General features: G+C 43.1%; 1 protein-coding gene across 1 annotated transcript; it reads right to left on the reverse strand.

Annotated features, from left to right (window-relative positions):
- Positions 1-1,146: 1,146 nt before the first annotated feature.
- On the reverse strand, positions 1,147-19,936 carry PANK3 (pantothenate kinase 3). Its single transcript, XM_032196633.1, has 7 exons — positions 19,853-19,936; positions 16,967-17,319; positions 14,891-15,144; positions 14,073-14,249; positions 12,296-12,419; positions 8,641-8,766; positions 1,147-7,481 (listed from the first exon to the last, which is right to left on the reverse strand). Exons 1-7 carry the CDS (start codon positions 19,878-19,880, stop codon positions 7,431-7,433), a joined length of 1,113 nt encoding a protein of 370 aa, XP_032052524.1. The 5' UTR covers positions 19,881-19,936; the 3' UTR covers positions 1,147-7,430.
- Positions 19,937-22,241: the final 2,305 nt, after the last annotated feature.

The raw sequence follows: 22,241 nt of genomic DNA on the forward strand, positions 1-22,241 counted from the left end.
ATCCCTTAGTCCTTACCCAGCGGCTCTCAACTTTGCCATTGCCAACCTGAAGTTCCACCCAGTCCAGCCCCTGCTTCACATACATCGCCACCCCACCACCTCGCCTACCCTGCCTGTCCCTCCTGAAGAGCCTGCAACCATCTATTGCAGCACACCAGCCACAGGACTCATCCCACCAGGTTTCTCTTATGCCGATGATGTCGTAGCTGTGGGACTGGGCCAAGACTTCTAGCTCATCCATTTTATTCCTCATACTGTGTGCGTTTGTGTAGAAGCACTTAAATGCGCCTCCCTACACACAGCATTTCGTGGAGCTCTCACACAACTGCACCAGAAAGCAGTTCAGGAGCCCAGCTGAAATGCAAGCTAGCTCCCAGTACAAGCTAGCATAGTACACTCAAAGAAACAAGTCACGTTTCTGCATTAAACAATTCCAATCCAAACTAATCGTCACCCCACAAACTTTTAAAAGAACCTGTGTATTTCTTGCATGCTTCTGTCTGCACCACTTTGGTGACGAGTTCTTTGCCAGACTCGATGGAGACAGGCCTCAATGGCATTGTCAGATTTCGCTTTAGGTAATTTAGAACTAAAACCCATAGTTTGGATAGCCAAAATATCTGTAAAGTGAATCCTGAAGCCCAGTCCTTGACACACCAAGATCATCACAACATTAATTACTGATGTGCTACCGTGGCACAGACTTCATTCCTGAAAACTTACCTGTTACACACTCAGAACAACTCCAGGACAATGAAATCTGGCTTTACTAAAGCATAGGCAAAGGGCAATTCCAAAAGGGGATAAGTTGTAACTCATAAATACACAGCGTAATAGGAAAACATAGCTGAGTCTTTTGAGAGCATGAATCAGTACACATTCCCAAGTTAGCCTGGAAGACAAAGCTAAAATTTAGGACATGTTTTTAAAAACAAGCTGAATCTAAGAAATATAAAGTAAATTCTTCTTCTGTATTAAAATAGCATGAAAACTATACCAGTCATACTTCCTTACTGTAAAATGTTAATTAATACCGTGAGGTTATTATATATCAGCAGTACTATTAAATATCAACAACTTATGGTGCTAGAGGAAAAAACCACCACCTCCCAGAAACCTGACACCAAAGCCCACAAAAACAGACAATGAACAATCTCAAATTATTTATTAGGAAAAGACAAAGTACTGTTTGAACATTCATACAGAACAAATGCTAATAAAACCAGGAAAATAAACTGTAAAAAGTAGGCCCATCACAGCAGAGTTGGCTTATGATAAAGTAAATGAAATGCAAACTTCATTCATGCAAACAAGCAATAAAGTATTATTTACAGTTTCAATGGGATGAGTTACAGCATCGGCCACATTTAGGCCCCAATGAAGTTAGTGAGATAATAAAGGGATCTAATCTGTACATTCAGTAACAAGGCTACAAAAAGAAAAATAATTTAAACAATTTACAAGAGCTGTATTACAGATGGCATAAAGGTATCATTTACAAGAGTTGTATTAACAGGTGACACAAAGGTATTAATCAGGAATTTCTGAATACAAGTTTGTAGCACATATTTTTACATCACATCTTCAGTGTCAGAACAGTAAACAAGGAAGTGGAGACGTAACATGAGTGCAATGGAATAGAATAAGGCAACTTAACCAAATGGCTCTTTAGAGAACTTCCATCCTACAAGGGTTTACAATTATTAATTTGCCTGTTCATTTTGCTTAGCATCTAAAACATCTCAAGACGGGAGTTGGTCATTAGCAGGCCTGCACATGACAAGTCAGTAGATGGAAAAATCAAATACTCATTTGTTAAAATTTGCCAAAACTCATAAACATAGAAGAGTGCAGATAATAAAAAGCCATCCATAACCTGTAACATCAAAACACTGATTTTCATGTTCTAGATGCTGTCATTTAGTACTTCTCAAAATATTTCACTAGTCTTATAATGATCTCCTGTGATGCACAATCTGAAACTAATATACCTCCTCCTAAAGCATGTATTTACAATGTTCTTAATTCGATGCTAGAATTGTGACATGCTAGCAGTTTATAGCACAGATTAGCAATTGATATACCTTATTCCAGTTTGTTTTGTAGACTAATTAACATATTTCCTTTAAAAATAATTTTAAGTGGCATTTTTCCATTTTTTTCCAACAGCTTCCCCACATGCTAAAAGGAATGTCTGATTTCTTGAAGTTTTAGCAAAGAACAAATGCTGATATTGTTCTAGCTGACGCTAATTGCTTGAGCAGCTATGATGACAAAACAAACCTAAGGATAACACTGAAAGCCTGCAATGAGAAGTGATCCGTCTCATAGCGTACAACCGGAATGTCACGGGCCTTACAGAAAGCAGCACAGGAAGCTAAAACCTGTCAATGACTTGCCACCCTAACAAACAGTCCACGTATGTTAAAAAAAAAAAAAAAAAAGGAAAAGGGAAACTCAAAATATGGCAAAAAGTTATTTGTAAGTCATAGATTTTAGGCCTGTCAGAAGGACCAGACTATAAATATTTTATTTACAGTTTCTGTTTAGAATGTTTATTCTCAACAAATGATCTAGCACCAGCAGGAATATGCAATGTAGCATTACTGTGTTCCCTAGGCAGAAGGCCTCGAGGCCAAATCTTGCACCCATTTAAGAGATCTACTCAACTAGCTGAAGTGAGCAGGATTTGGCACTCAGTTATGCAGACCTGGACCGCTCAAACATACTTCTGTTAGCACATTAGTAATTACAAACATATTACAGCCTCTTTTTAGATGTTTTCACAAAGTGTGAAAAAATGCTTTTAAAAAGTTTATTATTTTGCACATGTGAATTAAACAAAAGTAAAAGCGTCTTTACAGACTTTAACTCAAAGAATTAGTAATATTCGCAGATGACAGAATACTGGCAATGTACTTTGAAATACATTAATAAAACTTCAAGAACACAAGTGGACAACTGCCCCTCTGTCTGTGTGATAAGGCATTTTTTTGTCTCCCATCGTTACGTCTGATGACTTAATTTATGACGACTTAAAATAATTCATCCATTTTACCCACAGTGACCTTAATCATACTCCCTCTCACTGTGCATTAAGGGGAAATAGATCAGTAAAACCAAAACAGTAATTGCACATGCCAAGTGTTTTCCTAGCTCTGCATGGTAATCTACAGTTCCTGGTCAAACACTCCCAGTCTGACCCACAACAGTTTTGTTTGCTTTTTAACCTAAAAGGTCTATTACATACTGCGTATCTTTTAAGCCCATGTACTCAAAAAAAACCAAAACACCACCAACAAGGGAAAGAACTAACCTCATGACACGTGGAAAATGAATTCACGATAAAAGGATGACCACATGTAGCTGATCTGAACTGCACTGATCTTGATCTTAAGCAAACTGTTCCCTTGGGATTACACCTGTCCAGTTTCCAGAATGTGAATAGCAAAAGTGATGTTTAAAACAGTTCGAATGTGAATTTAGGCATTAATGTTAGTTACAGACTGAATGCGTAAGACACCATCTAGTCCTTAGGAAGCACAGACTTACTACAGAAAAAAGACACTAACTAGTTTCAAATGCTAAAATCTGTTATACTGAAATATTCAGGAATGAAAAGTTATTGTGACTTATCTGAAAGTACGTATTTCCTGAAGACCTATACTGGATAGAGAAAGACAATATTTCAGTCTTTAAAGGCAGTATCATCAGCTTGCATATATACTACCAACAACTCAGATGCAAGCAGGAATCTGACAGTACTACTGAAGGAATATTTAATCTATTACGAGAAGCCAGAATTTAACTTTTATTCTGAACACGCAGGCTAAGAATAGAGGGGAACAGCAGGATCTCATATTCTTTCTAGGCCAAAACTTCCAGTCTACGCAAGGAAGTATTCTGTGATGTGCTGAGAGAATCACATAGGTGCTTGCTTGCAGAACTCTAGAGAAAGAGAGGCAAAGATCTTCAAAAGGTAGAGATCTGAACACTGTTTTAAAATCTGGACCAAACTAAGACAAAAATAAATTATACCAATGTTGCTTCTCTCTAAACTGTTATCTTTATTCAGGTTTTGTTAAAAAATTCAAGTGTTTAGCCTTAACCTCTGCATGCCTCAGTAAAGAACACTGAAGGTGTGTTCACCTCATATTGCTAAATATTCAAAACATATTATAAAAAAAGGTTCTCCTCCTGTTAAAAATGCTGTTACCCTATGTAGAAGTAGAAAGGTGGTAAAGGTTAACAGCTGTAACAACTTGGGAGAGCTTCATATAAAATGAACGTCTTTGGCCAAAAGTGATCTGTGCTCACCCGAATAAGAGCTAGTAGGATTTTTAGGGAGATACTGATAGAATAAAACTGTGCGTCATGCTTAAAAAGATCGAGCTGGAAAGAGACAAAAGTGCGTAGGCATTACCTCCAAAGATAATGGACATGGGGATAGGCAGCCCAAAACCTTGTGCTGTTCTCCTGGCATCTCTAACTAAACTGGATGGAAAGGATCTCCACAGCCAATGAAGTTATCTGATAAGCAACACTGGTCAAGAAGTCTCATGAATCAAGTCCCAGTACCATTAAAATTGGCATTACATGAAAAACTTAAAGGCACTCGCATGGCTGACTGAGCTGAAAGCAACTACACATTCAAAATGAGCTTTATGCTTTACTTTACAAGTACCAGACAACTTTCCTTTAAAGCAGTCCTACTTGAGAAGACAAGAGTAGCCCTGAGAAAACCCCAAATGCCCTCTACTGTAGTACACTGAATCAGTTCACCATAAAGCAGCTTCAACCGGTTAGCTTTGGGGAACAGAGATGGCAAGAAAATAGAGATCAGGAAAAAAGCAAGTTACTTCAGTTATGCACATAGAAGATACAAGCCTGTTCAAATTATTCAGAAGAGAATTTAGATTAGAAGACTTTAAGGCTTATCTTGCAACTATTTGTGACGCCTAGTATTTCTAGGTGTGGTAGAGCCAATTTTGGAGACTCTAGGAACTAGTTCTGAGTTGGGAGAAAATGAGACAAAATGCAAAGATCTGGTTTTAAAGCCAGGCTTAAAAACTTTTTTTCTTCCTGTAACGAAGTAACAATTGTGCTGATAAAACAAGTGAAAGGAAGCCTTTTTTCTGCAAGCTCTAGGAAAGAAAAAAAGAGGTAGGGCATACTTTGATTCTCACAGTAGTTTCTATCTACACAATACAGCTATTCAAGAATTACTGCATTACTTTATTCTGTAACTGTACAATTTACCTTAAAAAGGTCTTTTAGGTCATATCAACTTCAAATGGTTTAAATTAACCATGGTCACGGTCATTAGGTAACCATCTCCTATGTGCGCTTCTGGTTAAATACATACCAACTACTGCTTCAAAAGCAGCTCTCAGTACCACAATGAGAGATGAATAGCAATAAATACGGACTAAAGGAACTGTTTCTAATTAGGCTGTAGTGTCTTAAAATACTCCACTTTGCAAGAAAAACATACAGTTGGTTCACAACATTTTCAGGAAGCTGTCAAAACATTCAGAAAACGTTCTCTTGAAGTTCTATAACCAAATACAGGTTACTTCCTATAGTCAATCTTGAAAGGAACAGTGTACAGTACTTGTAAGACACTATAAAAGCCATATTCACCTATTTTGTGAAGTTTCTGAAGTGCTCTGATTAGCATTACATCAGCTGAACTGTGAGTTCATCTTTTAATATGTAGACTGAAACATCAAAGCAAGCACAGAAAATTCAGTAGGAGTCCTAGGAAAAGCACTGGTAGATGAACTGTAGTTGAGATTGGCATTGGGCTCAGTGAAGTGGCTACTCTAAGTTACTGCACTCTTAAAGGATCACAAATGTATTTATTTTTTAAAGATGTTAATACGGGGCTTTGAATTTAAATAAAGGAAAAAAAAATTGCACACAGCTTTCCAGTGTACCAGGTGGATGTGTCTGTGAATACAATGCGGCCACGCTGTGGAATCCTCCATTATAAAGCACATTAAAACCCAACACTAATGTGTTCTAGTTCGGTTGTTCTTTGTGCACTTATAGGAAATAACATTAAAATAAGTTATCATAAAAATGGGTATTTCTTTAGTCCACAAAGATTCATATAGCTAACAACTGTATAATGTCCTTATAAATTTCAGATCTCATGCCCTGCTTCAGGACTAAGCTTTTAACAATAATCCCAACTGCAAATTTCTGACGTATATAGGAAAAAATGATCAGTTCGAGAGTACGGATTTTATCCCAAGGCCACAGTTTGATAACTGGTTCCATATTGCAAGTGCACTGCATATTGGTCCTTTTAGTACTGCAATACAAACTCTGATGCTGTCCTCAACTTCCAGAAATCAAGCTTCCAAATGTAAAAGCAAGCTAGCCATCTTTCATTTTCAACATTTAGAGTCTGATTACCTCACATAAAATTAGAGAAATCAGATTTTCAAAATCATAGGATGGGACAAAAGTTTTCTAAGCCTCCATATAAGTTAGCCAAAGCATTAGAATTTCAATGTTCCATTTTTAGTTTGTTAGGAGGAGGATTTCTTCAACTCTCACAGGCTTTGTGGTGTCTTCACAAATAATGATTTATGATGTCAGAATTTGAGGACCCTCCCTCCCCCCAACCTAAAGCTATTTTTGGAAGTCACATCCTGAAATTAAGAAAAGAACAGTTTCATTAAATTATTTTCTAAATCTAACCAAAGAGAGAGGGTCTTCCCAAAAATCACAGGTGGATCTTCAAGTAAGCAAAGAGGGCAAGTAGAGGTATCCACAAAATCTTCATCACATCAACTGCTTATTCTTCTGCTTTGGCTGATTTTTTGTGTTTTTATTCTTTCCACTGAAAACTAAAGCATTAATAGTATTTCCATTACACAAGAAAATAAAATAATTACTATTGTTACCATGGGAAACCACTGCCTATGGTTTCCTCATCTTGTTGATAGTACCTTACTGTTTTTACAGTTATGTGCATGAGGGAAATTGTGCTCATACTGTAGTATAACCAATAAAAATAATGTTTCTTTCATCAGTTATATACAAACCCAATAGACCTAAGACCTCAGGAATGAACTTCCAATAATTTAGTGCTGAGCACCTAAAGGACTGGCATTCCTTCTTCTGAAAGCTTGTTTTCAGAGGATGTATTGCATATTAAAAGTTCAATATTGGCTACATGTATTAAAGAACATAAATGATATCCCCAAACATTTCACTTTTGAATGCCCAACAGAGTAAAAAAAAAAAAAACAAACACCTTCCCTATAATGGCAATATTCAGTAGCTCATCACTTCTTGAATTTAAAAAGTTACAGAAAATCTACCATTTTCTTTTCCCATCCCCAGACTTAGTTCCCGTTGCCATAAACAAGTGTCATCCAGGTGGAAAACAGTTCAGTGCAGTGACATCTCACATCTCAGCTGAAGTTTGGCAGCCCGAGAAGAGCACCAACAGCTCCAAAGTATCCCTGTTCAAAAGAAATGAGTATTTCAGGTTCAAGGTGGACATGAATTTCTTTGAATCATATATTTCAGTAACAACAAAGCATCTGGCAGACCAATGCTACAGAAACAACATGCACTTAATACATCATCTTTCATATTATTTTTTAAGCTTTATGAAACAAAAAGAAAAATATCTTTATTATTGAACTTAACTCTAGATTCTACCCTAAGCCTCCCCATACATTGCAGGAATTCTAAGACATGGCACTGACTTAAAGCACAGATTTTTTGTTTTGTTAAATAGAGGAGCTGCGTATTTTGGTTGCCAAAGGCTCTTCAATATCCACAGCTACATTATTCCCACAGTACAAGGATGGGATGTATTAAACTAACTGCACCTCACATTTGTAAAACAGTTAAAGCAGCATTTCCAAGCTTCAAAACCTTCTTATGGAATATATACTTGGCCAGACACAAAAAACAGCGTTCTCCTGTTGGATTACTTTTCCCCCACGGAAATTAAGAGGTTCTCTCCCTTCCTACCGCAATAAAACATCGAAGCATTTTGAATCTTCACTTGACAAAATGCAAGAGTTTTAAACAGATTGAAGAAAAATCTGAAGGGGTAGGACTAACAAGGAACTGTTCTATTACTGCAGACACTTGCATGAAGACAGACTACTGTCAGTCTCGCAATAAACTATAAATGAAAAAAAATGTGAGAATTGACTGAAGGCTAAGAGATCTACTACTGGAATATTTGCAGACTAGCAAACTGAGGACAAAGATTGCCAGCCCCTTGCCAAGAAGCTAAATGTCTCCCAGCTGTAAGACCTGTCACTAACACTGATTACCTGTATGTTAATAGGTAATAGTCTTGTTTCCAACAAAAAACACCAAACAAGGAAGGGCTGTTGAACCCTAGCAGGAAGCTCAACATTTCTTGTACCTCTCCAACAAAATCCACAGCCTGATCTAAGACACTCCAAACAGGCTGCAGTACTTCCCTCCCTCCCTGACAGAACTGTCCCCAGAGAAGCAGTGCAGCACGAGAAACACCTCTGACTTTCAGCACCTACTGAGTACTCGGTGTCTGAGGATAGCACATGTAGGACAACTACTCAGGACATGCACTTTTATCAGTGGTAAAACAACACATCACATAAAGGCACCACAGCATACCTCATGTTCTAGGAACAAGGCCTTCAGCTGGCCTTTTGACCAGTAATCCAGTGCATACGCAAGAAGCTTCATTGACAAAGTATTCACACGCAAAAAGTTGCCAACAAACACAACTCTATTTATTTTCTAAAAAACAGAAAAACAGTAAAGGATTAAGTCTTTTCACTGCTTAACACAGCTTTGACAAATTAAGCTATGAAACACCACCATCCCAAGCAAAAAAAAAAAATTAAAATATAATCCCAATATTTAGAACACCTGTGGAGAAGAATACTCTAACACTCAAGAATTAAAGCTCTTAAATTTATAGAGTAGCATTTGCATTTCAAATTAAGTGAGCGTTTTCTATAACTAAGCCAAAGAACCAGCCACGCTAAAAGCAAAATTAAATGGAAAACAAAACCTTGTATTTGGTAGAGAAGACTCAATGCCTTCATAGCCCTGTACAATGCTGCTTGATCCATATGCAACAAGGCAGCACTGTAAAGAAGCCGAAGACAGTAAGACAGATGCTCGTTTCATCTCCAGACCTCAATATACATCAGTGTAAGATCAGACTAAGACTTAAGCACAGACTGAAATTGAGCTGTGAATTTTAATCAAGTTAAATGCAAAGAAGTAAAAATCATTAAATTTTCCCAATTCACTGAAATAAATCTGACGTTAAATGGAAGCAACATTGAACACTGATTTAATGATACGAGAGCAAGAACCAAAGGAGATTTAATTGCGTTAAGGGTGTTAAATGCATGCTTGTATAGATGGTGTTACAAAAACTAGTATGACAATTCAACCTGTAGTCAAAGCACTAACATGCAACCATTTTTTGCTATCCTTATTCACAAGAAAGACAAAACAAACCTCCCGTGAGGGCACCCAAACACAATTCTGCTTATTGCTGGAATTGAAGTAATTAAATCCATTTTAATCTTTATGGATCTGTTCAAGATATCAGTTTGTGGATTTGCATTAATCGGTTCTTATGACTTGTAGTTTGGTGATATAGTTGGAATGAAGCCAAAAAACCTTGGACTAAAGCTTTGTGCAGTTTATGATTTCGGATTTGTACTCATTTACCCCATCCTTAAAGATAAGTCGCATACATTTGGCTCACACTCAGACCATGTGTTTTCACCTTCACTCTTATTTTACCTCTTTTGTTACCAGGTTATGCCATAAAGGACAAAAAAAACTTCCAAACCATAATTAACTCAATACCTACAAGATTAACTTTCTTCTTTAAGACAGACATGAAAGAACAGAAAAGGAAACAGAGGGAGAAGTCACAATATTAAAACCAGAAATATGTCCTATTCCTCCAGCTCCTATGTAAAATGGTTACAGCAGCTAACAAGGCCTCTGAGATATAAGACTATCACCTCCGCAGATTTAAGTAGAGCTTTAAATGCAGTTGCCCTTGGACTTTTCAAAGCAAGCTGTTACTAAACCTCATCTCATACAAAATTTGTTGATACTTAGTGAGGAAATCCCTGGTGCTTAGCCATCTTATGTACATTGTATGCTTAAATTCAGTGTTCCACAGGATCTTGATTCAATGCCAGTGACGCTGAAGCTGAATGCACTGATTGTGTTCAGAGCTGTAAGAAACTAAGGATGGCAGGAAACCATCTCCGTACTAAGATGACAGGTGTCAGAGTAATCCAAAATCAAGAGTTAGTAAAAATTAAAAACAACATTTCAGTAGAAGCAAGGCTTCCTATGAGCTTTAATCAGAGAATAATTTCAGCTTGAAGAAGCCACTGGAGGCCATCAGCTACTACTCACTGCTTGAAGCAGGACTAACTTCAGACTTCAACCTTCCAACCCACTCAAGGCACATTTTGAAACTCTCCTTGGACTCCAGTCTCTCCAAGTCCGTATTCAACTGATCTCACTGTGGTCGTCTTTTTTTGCCTTACACCAATCAGATTTTCCTTTGCTGCAAACTCCATCCATTTCTTCCCACCCTCCTACTGTGCTTGGCTGTACCTTGCCCCATCCTTCCTGTAACCCTCTCTACATGGTGACAACCACCACAGGCTCTTCTTCAGGCTTGCCCCACATTCTGAGCACCTGATCATGTGTTAGGTGCTACAGGGCAAAGCTCTGCTTCAAGAGCCCTCTGTCCATCCTGTTGCTGTTTGTCCAGGCTGGGGCAGGACAGGGGGTCATGCCTGACATACCACCTGCTGGCTATGCTCTTGCACACGCATCTTGGTACAAGGGCAGCCTAGACAGCTGCAAAGGTACGTGGGTGCCTCACGGTCAGGTCAGCTTGTCTGCCTGTACGCTTCTCTCTTTAGCTACCTTCTAGCCAGTCTGTACCTCAGCTTTGCTTTTTGCTTTGAGGATGTTATCCTGGAAAATTAATGAGCTATTCTGAGCTTTTTTCCCCATCAGAGCAACCTCCCACATGATCTTGCTTCCTAATTCCTCCCCCAGAAACAGAAGCTTGTCCTACTCAAGTCCATCTAAAGTCTGTATTCTGCTTCTTGCCTTCTTCACTTCCCTCAGTATTCTAAATTCTGCTATTTCTAGGCTGTTACTGACATCCCCAGCAGGTTCTTTTTCACTCACAACTAGCAGGTCCACCACACTTGCCTAGTCAGCCTGCCAGGCACGTGTGTCAGAAAATCATTCCCAATACACTGGTAAGTAAGGCAGTCCCTCCTTAAACTAGGACCTGCAACCACAGCACCTACCGCAGCTAGCTGAAGGGCAGTCTGCCTTCTCCTGCCACCAGAGCAGTCTGCAGCAGGCTCACACACCTCCATTGCGAGCCTCCCCCAATTCTCACTCGTAAGCTTCTGGCCAAATGCTGCTGTCCCACACCAAGGCTCGGAGCACGGAGCCATTCCCACGCAGTGTGACCTCCCTGCTTCTCCTTCCTGCCCGTTCCTGCTGGAGAGCCCGACGGCTGCAGCTGCCCCATTACAGAAGCTATCCCACCGTGTCTCTGCGATCCCACTGCTATCGCTTCAAATCTACACACCTGTTTCCAGATCCTCTCGGATCCCATGCTGCATGTGCTGGTGTACAGAGGGTTGAGGGGCCCACAGTCATCCTCTTCTCACGAGGGCACTGCAAGTCCTTTCAGCGCAAGACTCTGTGTTCCCCTGGTCCTTCAGTTATCTGCAGGCTTTGGGCTCCACTCCCTAACGGAGCTAGCTTAAAGCCCTCCTCAGCAGGTTACATTCCCCACTGGCAGAGAAACCCTTACCCCAGTTCATCAGGTGGATCTCAATTCTCCTCTGCAGTCTGTGTTCCCCCCAAACGTCCAGGGCTTTAAGATGCCAAATCCCTGCTGGTGGCACCAGCTGTGCACCCAGGCATTATCTGTAGCACGCATTTACCTGTCCCCCCAGCCTCTTACCTACCTATCAAGGGGGAGAAAATAATGAGTGCTTTCATAGTCCTGCAGTCACCTTTGCTGCTTTAAGGTGCATAAGCTTTCCAACTGCTACTAGATGTCAGTTTAAGTCATGTAAGCCTCCAGAGACAATCAAGACATTATACACCAATTCTTAGTTCTTTATTACTACACGAGTTTCATTTGAGAACACACTAAAAGATTCAAAATGATGCGTCATTTTTGCAGCCATGTAATCCAAAACCAAATAATCAAACTATGTAATAAGAACTTCTAAAGATTTACCTCATTTACTGCACACATCCGGGCAATAGACCCGATGTTATTTGTGATGGTGACCAAGATGGCTCTTGCAAGATCTTCTTTACTAACAGACTCTCTCTTCTCCTTGTAAATCATATTTCCAAAACTAGAACAGGAAAAAAAAAATCCAGTAAGTATCAAGTGGCCCCCATGCATTCGAACGAACTTCAGAACGTAGCTTTTATGCTGTAACAGAACTTGTCATGTACTTGTTCATGAGGTGCTGCCTTTTCAAGTCCATACTAAATACAGTTTAATTGATGACCTCACAACTAATACTACACCATGGCTATTTGTCTGTTTACAGGAAAGGGTTGACCCTGTTACAATAAAGACTCCCAACAAAATCTTGTTGTTTAGATTGCTGATTTTCATGAAGAAGTACCTATGACAAGAAGTAGTCTTATTCTTAGGCCAGATTACTTTACAAACCTGGTCACTGTAAATGAAGTCAGTGCTTAAGTGACAGGCGGATCCTACAACTCCTTGTGCTCATTTCCTCACTCACAATATTTATCCTATCCTCTCTCCTAAAAGCAGCAGAAGTAAAACAGATGAAGTTAATTATTTTATGATGGGACACAAAGCTCTGAAACAAAATAAACAGCTGACAGAACGCTATTTAGGTTGTATAAACAGAGTTCTAGATTGGAAGGACACGCTCATTACTATCCACAGTAAATCATTTCTCATGAATCACCAAAAAAAGAAACAAGACATGGCTCCATAGCTACGCACCATTTTTTACAACTAAGGACTCTGTGTGTCAGATCTAAGACACTTCAGAGCCAGAATCCTGATTTTTCTAAGACTCAAAAAATCAGAGGTTTCTAAGGGCCTTAAAAACCACATGAGAACAGAGAGTACCGATACAAAGAGGTAGTTAAGATGAATTGACTAAAGTGTAAAGTTTACATATTTTAAAACCTCTCTGTAAAGACTTGTACTCAGCTGGCTAGAGAGGGAGAAGAAATGAGCTACTGTGAATTAAAACCTCCTTACTACCAAATAAAAGCCAAAGGACTGAATGAATTGTTGTGTATACATTAGCTTCATTCCCAAAGTTTTTTATTCTTACATTTAAGGGTAGAGAAGCTGTAACATCATGAGTAATCTTCCCCAGTGGAAATAAAACCAGCAGCTGTGACAAAAACTCTCTGTCAAATACATTAACTCCTATAGTGCAAACTGCTCAACAGCCTTCACAAGTGAGACAAATAGTTAAAATAACATGCCACGTGCCTGTACTGACCACTACATATATCAAAAGAGTGCACCACATATTGAAAAAAAGACACGAGGGGATACTACTACTGAAAGAGCAACAAAAAATGCCTTCCTCCTCTTCCACTCACCTTCTCCCTGGACAACAGCCGCACTAAAAGATTCTAGGAAGTCAAAAAGTAATTGGCATTAGTTTTTCCTCTGCACTTTGTTCTTGCCACTCCTATGATCAGCTCATGTTCTTCAAACTGCCGTAAAGAAAAATGCTCAGCTATACATGACACCACATCAGGTTTCTTCAGTATCTAGCTAGCAAGGCACACGTGGTTGCATGCAGCTTTAGAATTTTAGGATAACCCAGCACATACACTTCTAGAACAAAACTGTAACTTGATTAGAGTAACACAAAGAGAATTTCTTTTTGCAAGTTCTAATACTTTAGGTCTTGTTTTTGAAGCCATACTACCTCAGTCTTACAAAGAGAAAAAAAAGAACAACAGAAGAAGACACGCAGCAACAAAGAATCCTTGCTTACCTGGATGCTACAGCCCATCCTGGCAAGCCAAATCTTTCATAGTCTCCTCCATAAATATCTCGAACCAGCTTGTCAGCATGGGTGCTGTCTCCTTTAGATGCCATCTCCAGAGCTTCTTCAAAACTTTCACATCCCGTCAACAAACTGCATAAACCAAGAAAGGTTCCTCCACCTAGACTAATGAAGAAAAGCAGCTCCTTTTAAACGCTATTTCCTCACCAGAGATTTTTACATCTGACTTAGGAAAGCAAACAAAGCCATCTGAGATGACAGATGCAAGATGTCTGCTTTCTTACTAAGGTTCACTACAGTAACCATTGATTAACAACTGTTACAAGTAATTTCAAAGAAGCTAACTGTAAAATCAGATAATAAATAGCTAATAAATAATAATAAACTACCAATATGTCAACTGGAAGACTTCATCAGAGCCTGAAATACCCTGAAATGACACTGTGCCACTGACTCTGAGCCTTGATGATTTTCAGCAAAACACATGTGGACATATTTATGCTGACAGAGCACCAGAAGCACAGGTTCACTGGACACATTATCAAAACTTAAGACAAAAACTATACGACTCACTACGGAGCACTGCAAGCTTCTACCTATTGATAAATATTTGCTACATCTCAATAACAACAACATGGCAATGGGCTTCAAAAAATGCAGCTGTAAATTAAAGGTTAAAAACACCTTTTCCATACTAAAGAGAGGAAGAGAATACATGGGCTGAGTCAGGGAGAGAAGAAACACTGCAGAAGCTGAAGGTTCCCTGTTCCATAAGGTAACAACCCCAACGTAGGTTTTCAAGTTACCTTGTTCCAGTTACTCTCTTGTAGTTGTCTTTGGAATGGACTGATAAAATACTGACTCCTGAACCAATGTTAACAACCAGCAATGGGTACGGGTCGTCCAGGTTAAAAGGCATCTTTTGGCATCTCTCAGGCTCTGAGGCATTTCCAAAGTAGTAGCACTCTGCCTGGCCGTTGAAGCTGACAGAGTCTATATACAATAAGCCTTTGACAAGGCAGTCAAGCTCATCCAGTTTGTGCAGCTGGAGGTCTCCAATCTGTGTTAAAAAAAAAAAAAAAAAAAAAAAAAAGACAGTGTCCGTGTGTTCTAACATTGCTTAAACATGCTTCACATTTGTGAGGATATTCATCCTGCCTAACTCCCAGAAGCTATCTCAGATTTCCAATTCAGCAGCTTCAATCTCACCACAGTGCCAGCTCAGAGCTCAGTTCTGAATAGCTCCATTCGCAAATCAGGCTGTCTATAAACGCAGATAGCAGTCGCATCACAGCCAGGCATTATAAATAGCTGCTTTAGGAAGCTCGCAGATATCTTTTGAGATATTCAGACATTAATCCACTGAAAAATCGGTAGCATTTTCATCAAAGAAAAAAAAACCAGCAAATACCCTAGAGGCCCCCTCATGTGATGCTGGTCAAACTGACAAATGTGCACAACCTCAAGGTCTGTGGGTTCCCTCCCATCTCAGAAGGAAAGAGTTACTGCTACAACAGCAGCAGATGAAAACCAAAGATAAACACCTGACCAGCATCCTATCAGTGCTGCAGCTTTATTAGTACTCCAAGGATTACAAGAAAGCCACAGGTCAGAAATGCCGTAGGACACTAGGCTCCTTACACACCAGGCTCTTCCTTGGTCTTGCACATGACACTTCAGCTGTTGTTTCCTCATAAAGCACCAAGACAATTTAAAAAGTTCTGTGGATTTCAGGAAGGCTCCCATCTCCTATTTTACTTAATCCAATTTCACTCCGGGCTCCCCAAAGAATGATCACACTCTCTCCCTTACCCGCAGCAGGGCATTCCAACAGTTATAGCGAGTCCAACTGAGCAGCTAATCCAAGAAAAAAGCCACAAAGCGTCTCTCTGAATCAGACGAGCTCACTTTTAGAGAGCAGCCTGGGTTTAGACCACGAAGCTGCACAAAGCAGACTGTGTCACATGCTACTGACCAGCCTCATTACCGGATCACAACACTGCCAGTCCCCTCCCCTGCCCCCAGCTCATTTCAGCATCTCTTGCCCTGTTCGCAGCTGTCTGTGAATCACAGAGTGGCTGAGGTTGGAAGGGCCCTCTGAAGATTCATCTGGTCCAACCCCCCTCCTGGGCAGGGGAGGTGAAACTTCACTGCTGAGCAGAGCAGGGAACCGGTCCAACACAAACCATTTCTGTGAGGTTTTAGATAATGAAGCTGTACAGCTTGTTACCCTATCCCCTAAACAGTTGTTGTACCAGCTCAATGCAAGACTGGCACAGGACTGGAAACAGGAAGAGATTTTTTGTGCTATTGCTAGTCTGGTCTCTAGAAGCAGACCTGCAGCCACTTTGAAGCTAGGCCGTGCGTGCAGTGGATCCTGTGACAAGATTCTCAGCTATTAACCTTCTGAAACTGTTCCTAAACAAACGATCCATTTTGAACACCAAGGGAAGAGTCAAAAGACCTCAGGAAAGTCCCAAACCTGCCTGCTGTTGAGAAAGACTGCCTTAGAGATACCCATTCTGTCACACACCCAGAAACAATGTACTGGACCAAATCCAACAAAAACCACCCACGAACACTGAACACCTGTCATCAAGAACCACAAAAAGAAAGAAAATCCAAAGCAAGTCAAGCCCCTCAGCACTTTAAGTACATTCTCTCACTGGGAAAAGGGCAGATCAGAAGACAGTTATTCTCCGTAACACCATCCTGCATCTTTACATCAGAAAGCAAGTTTCTAGATTATCATGCCTATGACTGCAAAAGGAGTTAATAGCTAGGAACCTTTGAGCACTCTGCTATTTTTCTAAACACTGCTCGTCTCAACCCATCACCAGCAATGCTTCCAGCATCAGCACGAGGAAAGGTGGGCTACCTACTGTGCGAAAGTCTTCTTCAAACTTATAAGCGCCACCTCCCGTGGCACAGAGCACCGTGTGTAGTGTTGAAAAGTTTTTATTTCTTCCCATTTGGATAAAAGTAGGCAAATCGTGAGTTGGAAATCTAATAAAGTGCAAGTTTCCTCTGCGACCAAAAATGGTTAAGTCTTTCAGCTCAAGGTGGACATCTCGAATGCCAGTGGATCCATAGGCTACGTTGGATGTCAGGTATTTGCGGATGCTCTTCAAGCTTTCCACTTCCTCCTGCTCCTCCTCTGCAGTGATATCGATAGGTTCAAAATATGCAAGTTTCACCAAAGTTCCCCCAATGTCCATGCCAAACCATGGGAAAGCTGTGGAGATAAGAAGTGCTTGATTAGCTTTGGCAAACAGCAAAAGCAACGCGCCTAAGCCTAAGACTAAACCAACGCTATAGCTTTCAGAATGAAGGCATGGAACAGAAATCCTCCCGAGAGCAAAGAATGAGCACTCGTTTCTACTAAACTGTCTGAAATACACCTCTGACCACAGCTAAAAATGGAACAACGAGCAACTATTTACACCTTGAAACGCTGTCACGTGCTCAGAAAACTCAGCTAAGCCCCCACCAGGCCACACTTTATCTTTCTATAAGAAATTCAACTACCTCTTTTTTTTTCCTTTTTTTTTTTTTTTTTTTTTTTTTTTTTTTTTTTTTTTTTTGAGACCAAAGCACTAAGGTAAGCTTCCTTCCTCAAGTTACAGTTCTGACACAGTTCAGCAAAAGACTGCAGTGCACACTGGTGGAAAAACAAGCTGCACGTAGTAGCTGACGACAGCAGCGGGACGAGCAGTCATTGTCCAACAGTTATTTTGTCTTGCTCATGCAACACGTTGATTTGTTTGATAGGAAAGCATTAACGTATTCACACGTATTTTAAAAACTGACAGAGGAAGTCCCATTTATGAAAATGAACTGTTCATATATCCCACTGCAGTCACAAATGGCTTATAATTTAGAAATTACTATTGATTATATAAATAACGCAAAAAGCATTATTAAGAAGTGCAAGCAAGACAGAGTTACTGAATCCAAGTTCCACTTCCCTCTTCTACACCTCAGGTAGGACGGGGGAATTTCTGTAAGAAACACACCAGCATTTTGCCTGCATCACTTTCGTGGGCTGACTCCCCTCGTCTTCCCTCTAGACAGACCTTACGCAACGGCAGCTCCAAAGGACGCTCTGCTCACATTTGTCATCTCCACCCCCAAATAACCTTTGGAAGTTTATCTTACAGGCCCTGGTCATTCTTCCCCACAAGGATCATCTTAGAGGAGCTGTCACACAACTGGTTGTTGGAAAGGACCTCTAGAGGTCCGTGCTAGCAGGAGTGCTGCCTGTGCTAGATGGGGTGAACTACAGCTCTGGGTAGCCAAGACTGACAGCCTCCACAGGCTTTCAAGGATGGAGCTCTCAGAACCTCTCCTGCCTCCCCTCTTACACCAACCACTTGGTCTAAGTTCTTCCCAATCGGAATTTGTTACCTCCGTTAAAATGCCTGTCACTTCCCATCACATCCAAAGGGAGTTTAAATGCCCTTCAAGGGGAGGCTCACAGCACCACACCCAGGCAGCGGACCCGCCTCAGAAGCCGTAAGTTCAGCAGGTGCCTCCATCCAGCCTCACCCTCCCCTACCAGTCGCTCAGTCGTGCTTGTTTTCTTGATGCTACACGTCACGGATAAAAGTTGTGGCAGGCTGACCTTCTCAACTTGACTTTGTAGGCTCTTATCAACAGGCTAATGGCCTCTTCCCGTACAATGGTTAACCACTTTCCCCCCCGAAATTGGGCTCCAGCACCCATGATTAAATACACACTTCCTCTGAGAACTTTGTACTGCCTCAACAACAATTCTCCTGAAAAGTGTCTCTGTCTTTCACCGCCGAGCTACAAACCATTGGGCTAAGAGCAGTACAAGGAGCCCAGCCCAGTGTCATGGTCCATTTGGGCGTATAAGCCAAATCCACTGCAGTATCTGTCACTTGGAGGCACAGGACCCCCATATACCAATGGGCCTTTCCGATCTCTTCTGCAGCCCTTGTGGCCCCGCTCCTTTTCAAACACCCAGCTGCCCTGCCCGTGCAGTCAGCGTGATGATCAGGAGCAAAGATCTGCAGAGTAAATCCAACGTCCACTGCCTAATAAATTAATTGCTACTATAAAAAACCACCAGCTTTAAAATAGGTGACATTAAAATGACAGGATGAAACAAACCGCTTGATGCTGCACTCTTTCCTGCACTGCTCTTTGGCCCAATTGTTTCCAATTTCCATCACCCAAAACCACCATCAAAGTTCACTTTCAAGAGCCAGATGCCTGCAGCTCCAAACCCACTGCTCGTTTTAAGCCATTAACATTTCTTGTTGACGTTCAGCATCGTCGTTTGATGAAATTTACATCCACTACCAGAGAGAACAGCCGAGGCCCAGCAGCCATCCCCGAAATCAGCAGTTTTTGCCTCAGAAGCAACCTCGGACTGCTTTGAATTACCAAGCCACTATAACATCTTACGGAGCGCGCCTGCCTCAAAGTCACGACACCGTTCACTGACATTAAAAATTACGTTAAGAGAGAAAAATTAGATCCACCCGAGCCGCCCTTTCGGCGAACACAGCCAGCTCAGCGACCTCCACACGCCGGCATTACCGAGAGGCGGCGGCTCACTGCGCGCTCATTTCCTCAGCGAGGCCAGCCCGGGCGTTTCGGCCGCCACAGCGAGCTCCGGGCCGGGCCCCGCGGCGCCTCCCCAGCGGCCAGCCCGGCCCGAGCCCCCCTCCCCTGCCCGAGCGCAGCCCCCGGGCCCTTTTGAGCCCCCTCAGCCCCATGCCGTGCCCCGCAGCCCTTACACGGCTTCTTGGCGTCCTTGATCTTCATGGCGCAGCGCTACGGGCCGGCCCGGGCGGCGCTGTGGGGGCAGGCGGGCGGCCCGAGCCGAGCCGGGGGCGGCCGCTGAGCTCAGGGGCGGCCGGGCCGGGCCCCGCGCGGCCGCTGTCCCGGCGGCGCCATGGGCTGGGCTGGAGGCAGCGCGGGTGAGCCCGGCCCCGGGCGCGGCGGCGGCGGCTGCCCCCTGAGGCCGCCCCCTGAGGCGGCCCCGGCCCGGGCGGAGGCGGCGGCGGCGGCGCCTGGGGCACAAGATGGCGGCGGGCGCCGGGGAGCCGCGGCCGCGCCACACAATGGGGCCCGGGCAGCGCGCGCCCCGCCCCGCCCCGCGCTGCGCGCCGGGAGCCGCAGTCCGCGGGGAGCCGCGCTCCGCCTACAGCTCCCGGCGGCCCCCGCGGCAGCGCCCCCCGCCCCGCCCCGCCCCGTCACCCCACGGCCCCGCCGCCAATCGGGAGGCGCCGCCGCCACGCGGGGGGGCGGGGCGAGAGTCGCCTGAGGGAAGGCGCCGCCGCGCGGGGGGGGCGGGGCTTGGAGGTAGGGGGCGGGGCTTGGAGGGAGCGAGGGGGCGGGGCCTGGCGCGGGGGCGAGGAGCGGCTCAGGTAGGGGCGGGGGGGGGCGGGCGGTGGAGGCGCCCCGGGGGTGCGGGCGAGGCCGGGGGGGGGCTCCTGGGTGCTCCCGGCCCGGTAGGTGCTGCAGTACGGGGCGGCGTGCAGGGACCAGGGAGGGACTTGGAGGAGCCGGCTGATTCCTACGCCCCTAAACCTCCCTAAGCCAGAGAACTGGGAGATGAGCCCCAACGCCGCCCGGCAGCCCCAGGGCAGCAGGAACCAGAGAACAGCAGGGGGGGATTCGGGCTGCGCTGAGGGAGGCGGTGGGACCGGGAGGGGGCCGGTTCCTGTCAAAGCGCCGTTTTCCTCCTTTGACTTGGAAACTTGGAAAGGGGGGCACAACGGAGATCACAGAATCACAGGATTTCTAGGTTGGAAGAGACCTCAAGATCATCGAGTCCAACCTCTGACCTAACGCTAACAGCCCCCACTAGACCATATCCCTAAGCTAAGAGATAATCTCTTAATAGAGATAATATTAGGGATTATCTCTACCAAGGGTATCGTAGTGACCCTCTGGGAGCAGCCCGCCACGTCCAGTTCTAATCAAACAGCACGGCCCTGGCTGCGGTGCCATCCAATCACTAGTGCACCGTATGACCGAAACAAGAAACAGACAGTTCTTAAAACATCCCTGGGTCTGGCCCAAGATAAGATGGGAGGAGGCGGTGTTAAGGAACCTTTTCCCTTACAGCCATTGGGATCCAAACAGAATGGCAGAGCGAGGGACGTTAGGTGTCTATAGGGACTGGGTTGCGAAGGCAATTGCAGGACACTGTGAGGAGACACAGCCCTCCAGACCCCAGACCCGAAGTGGGAATACAGCAGTTGGTTTCATTGTTCGTAGGTTGGTCAGCAAGAGATACCCTTCGGAAATTGTAGAAGATGCGACTGCCAGATTGTATCAACCTAGGGGCACTCGGACACTGTCACTTCCCTAACCCCCCTTGATGATGAGTTTGTTACTGTAAAAGGGGCAGCTGGCCAGAGCGAAAAGGCATATTTCCTTAAACCCCTAAAATACACATTGGGAAAACAAGGGAGAATACACAAATTCTTCTACATGCTGAACTCTCCAAAACCTCTGCTGGGATGGGACTTGCGAGAGCAATTGGGGGCAGAAGTGAAATTTGAATCAGGAAAAAATGAGTTTAAGGTAAAAGATGGCCACTTAATAGAGATAATAAGTTCAGCTCTTGTCAGCGTCCCAGCTCAGACAGGGGTACCAAAGGGGATTAAAAACCAGGTTTATCCAAGGGTGTGGGCTACTGAAATGCCCAGACGAGCCCAAACCACCACCCCCTATAGTAATTAGGTTAAAGTCAGGGGTTCATCCTGTAAGGACAAAGCAATATCCCTTCAGGACTGAAGACAGAAAGGGAATTCAGCTGATAATTGATCAATTTATCAAAACCAGGCTGCTAAAAAAATGTGAATCACAGTGTAATACCCCTATCCTGCCTGTAAAGAAACCAGATGGGAACTATCGGATTGTACAAGATTTGAGGGATGTAAATAAAATCGCTGAAGATTTGCACCCATTGGTGAGAAATCTGTATGCTTTGCTCTTAAAATGAATAGATGAATTGGCTTGGTTTACCGTGTTGGATCTGAAGGATGCCTTCTTCTGCCTGTCCCTTGCCTCAGTCAGTCTATTTTTGCATTTGAATGGGAAAACTCTGATTCACAAAGAAAAACACAACTATCATGGACTGTACCCTCCCAGGGGTTTAAAAATAGTCCCACT

Source organism: Aythya fuligula, chromosome 14 (assembly GCF_009819795.1).
Source record: "Aythya fuligula isolate bAytFul2 chromosome 14, bAytFul2.pri, whole genome shotgun sequence".
In the NCBI taxonomy this organism is placed as follows: Eukaryota; Metazoa; Chordata; class Aves; order Anseriformes; family Anatidae; genus Aythya; species Aythya fuligula.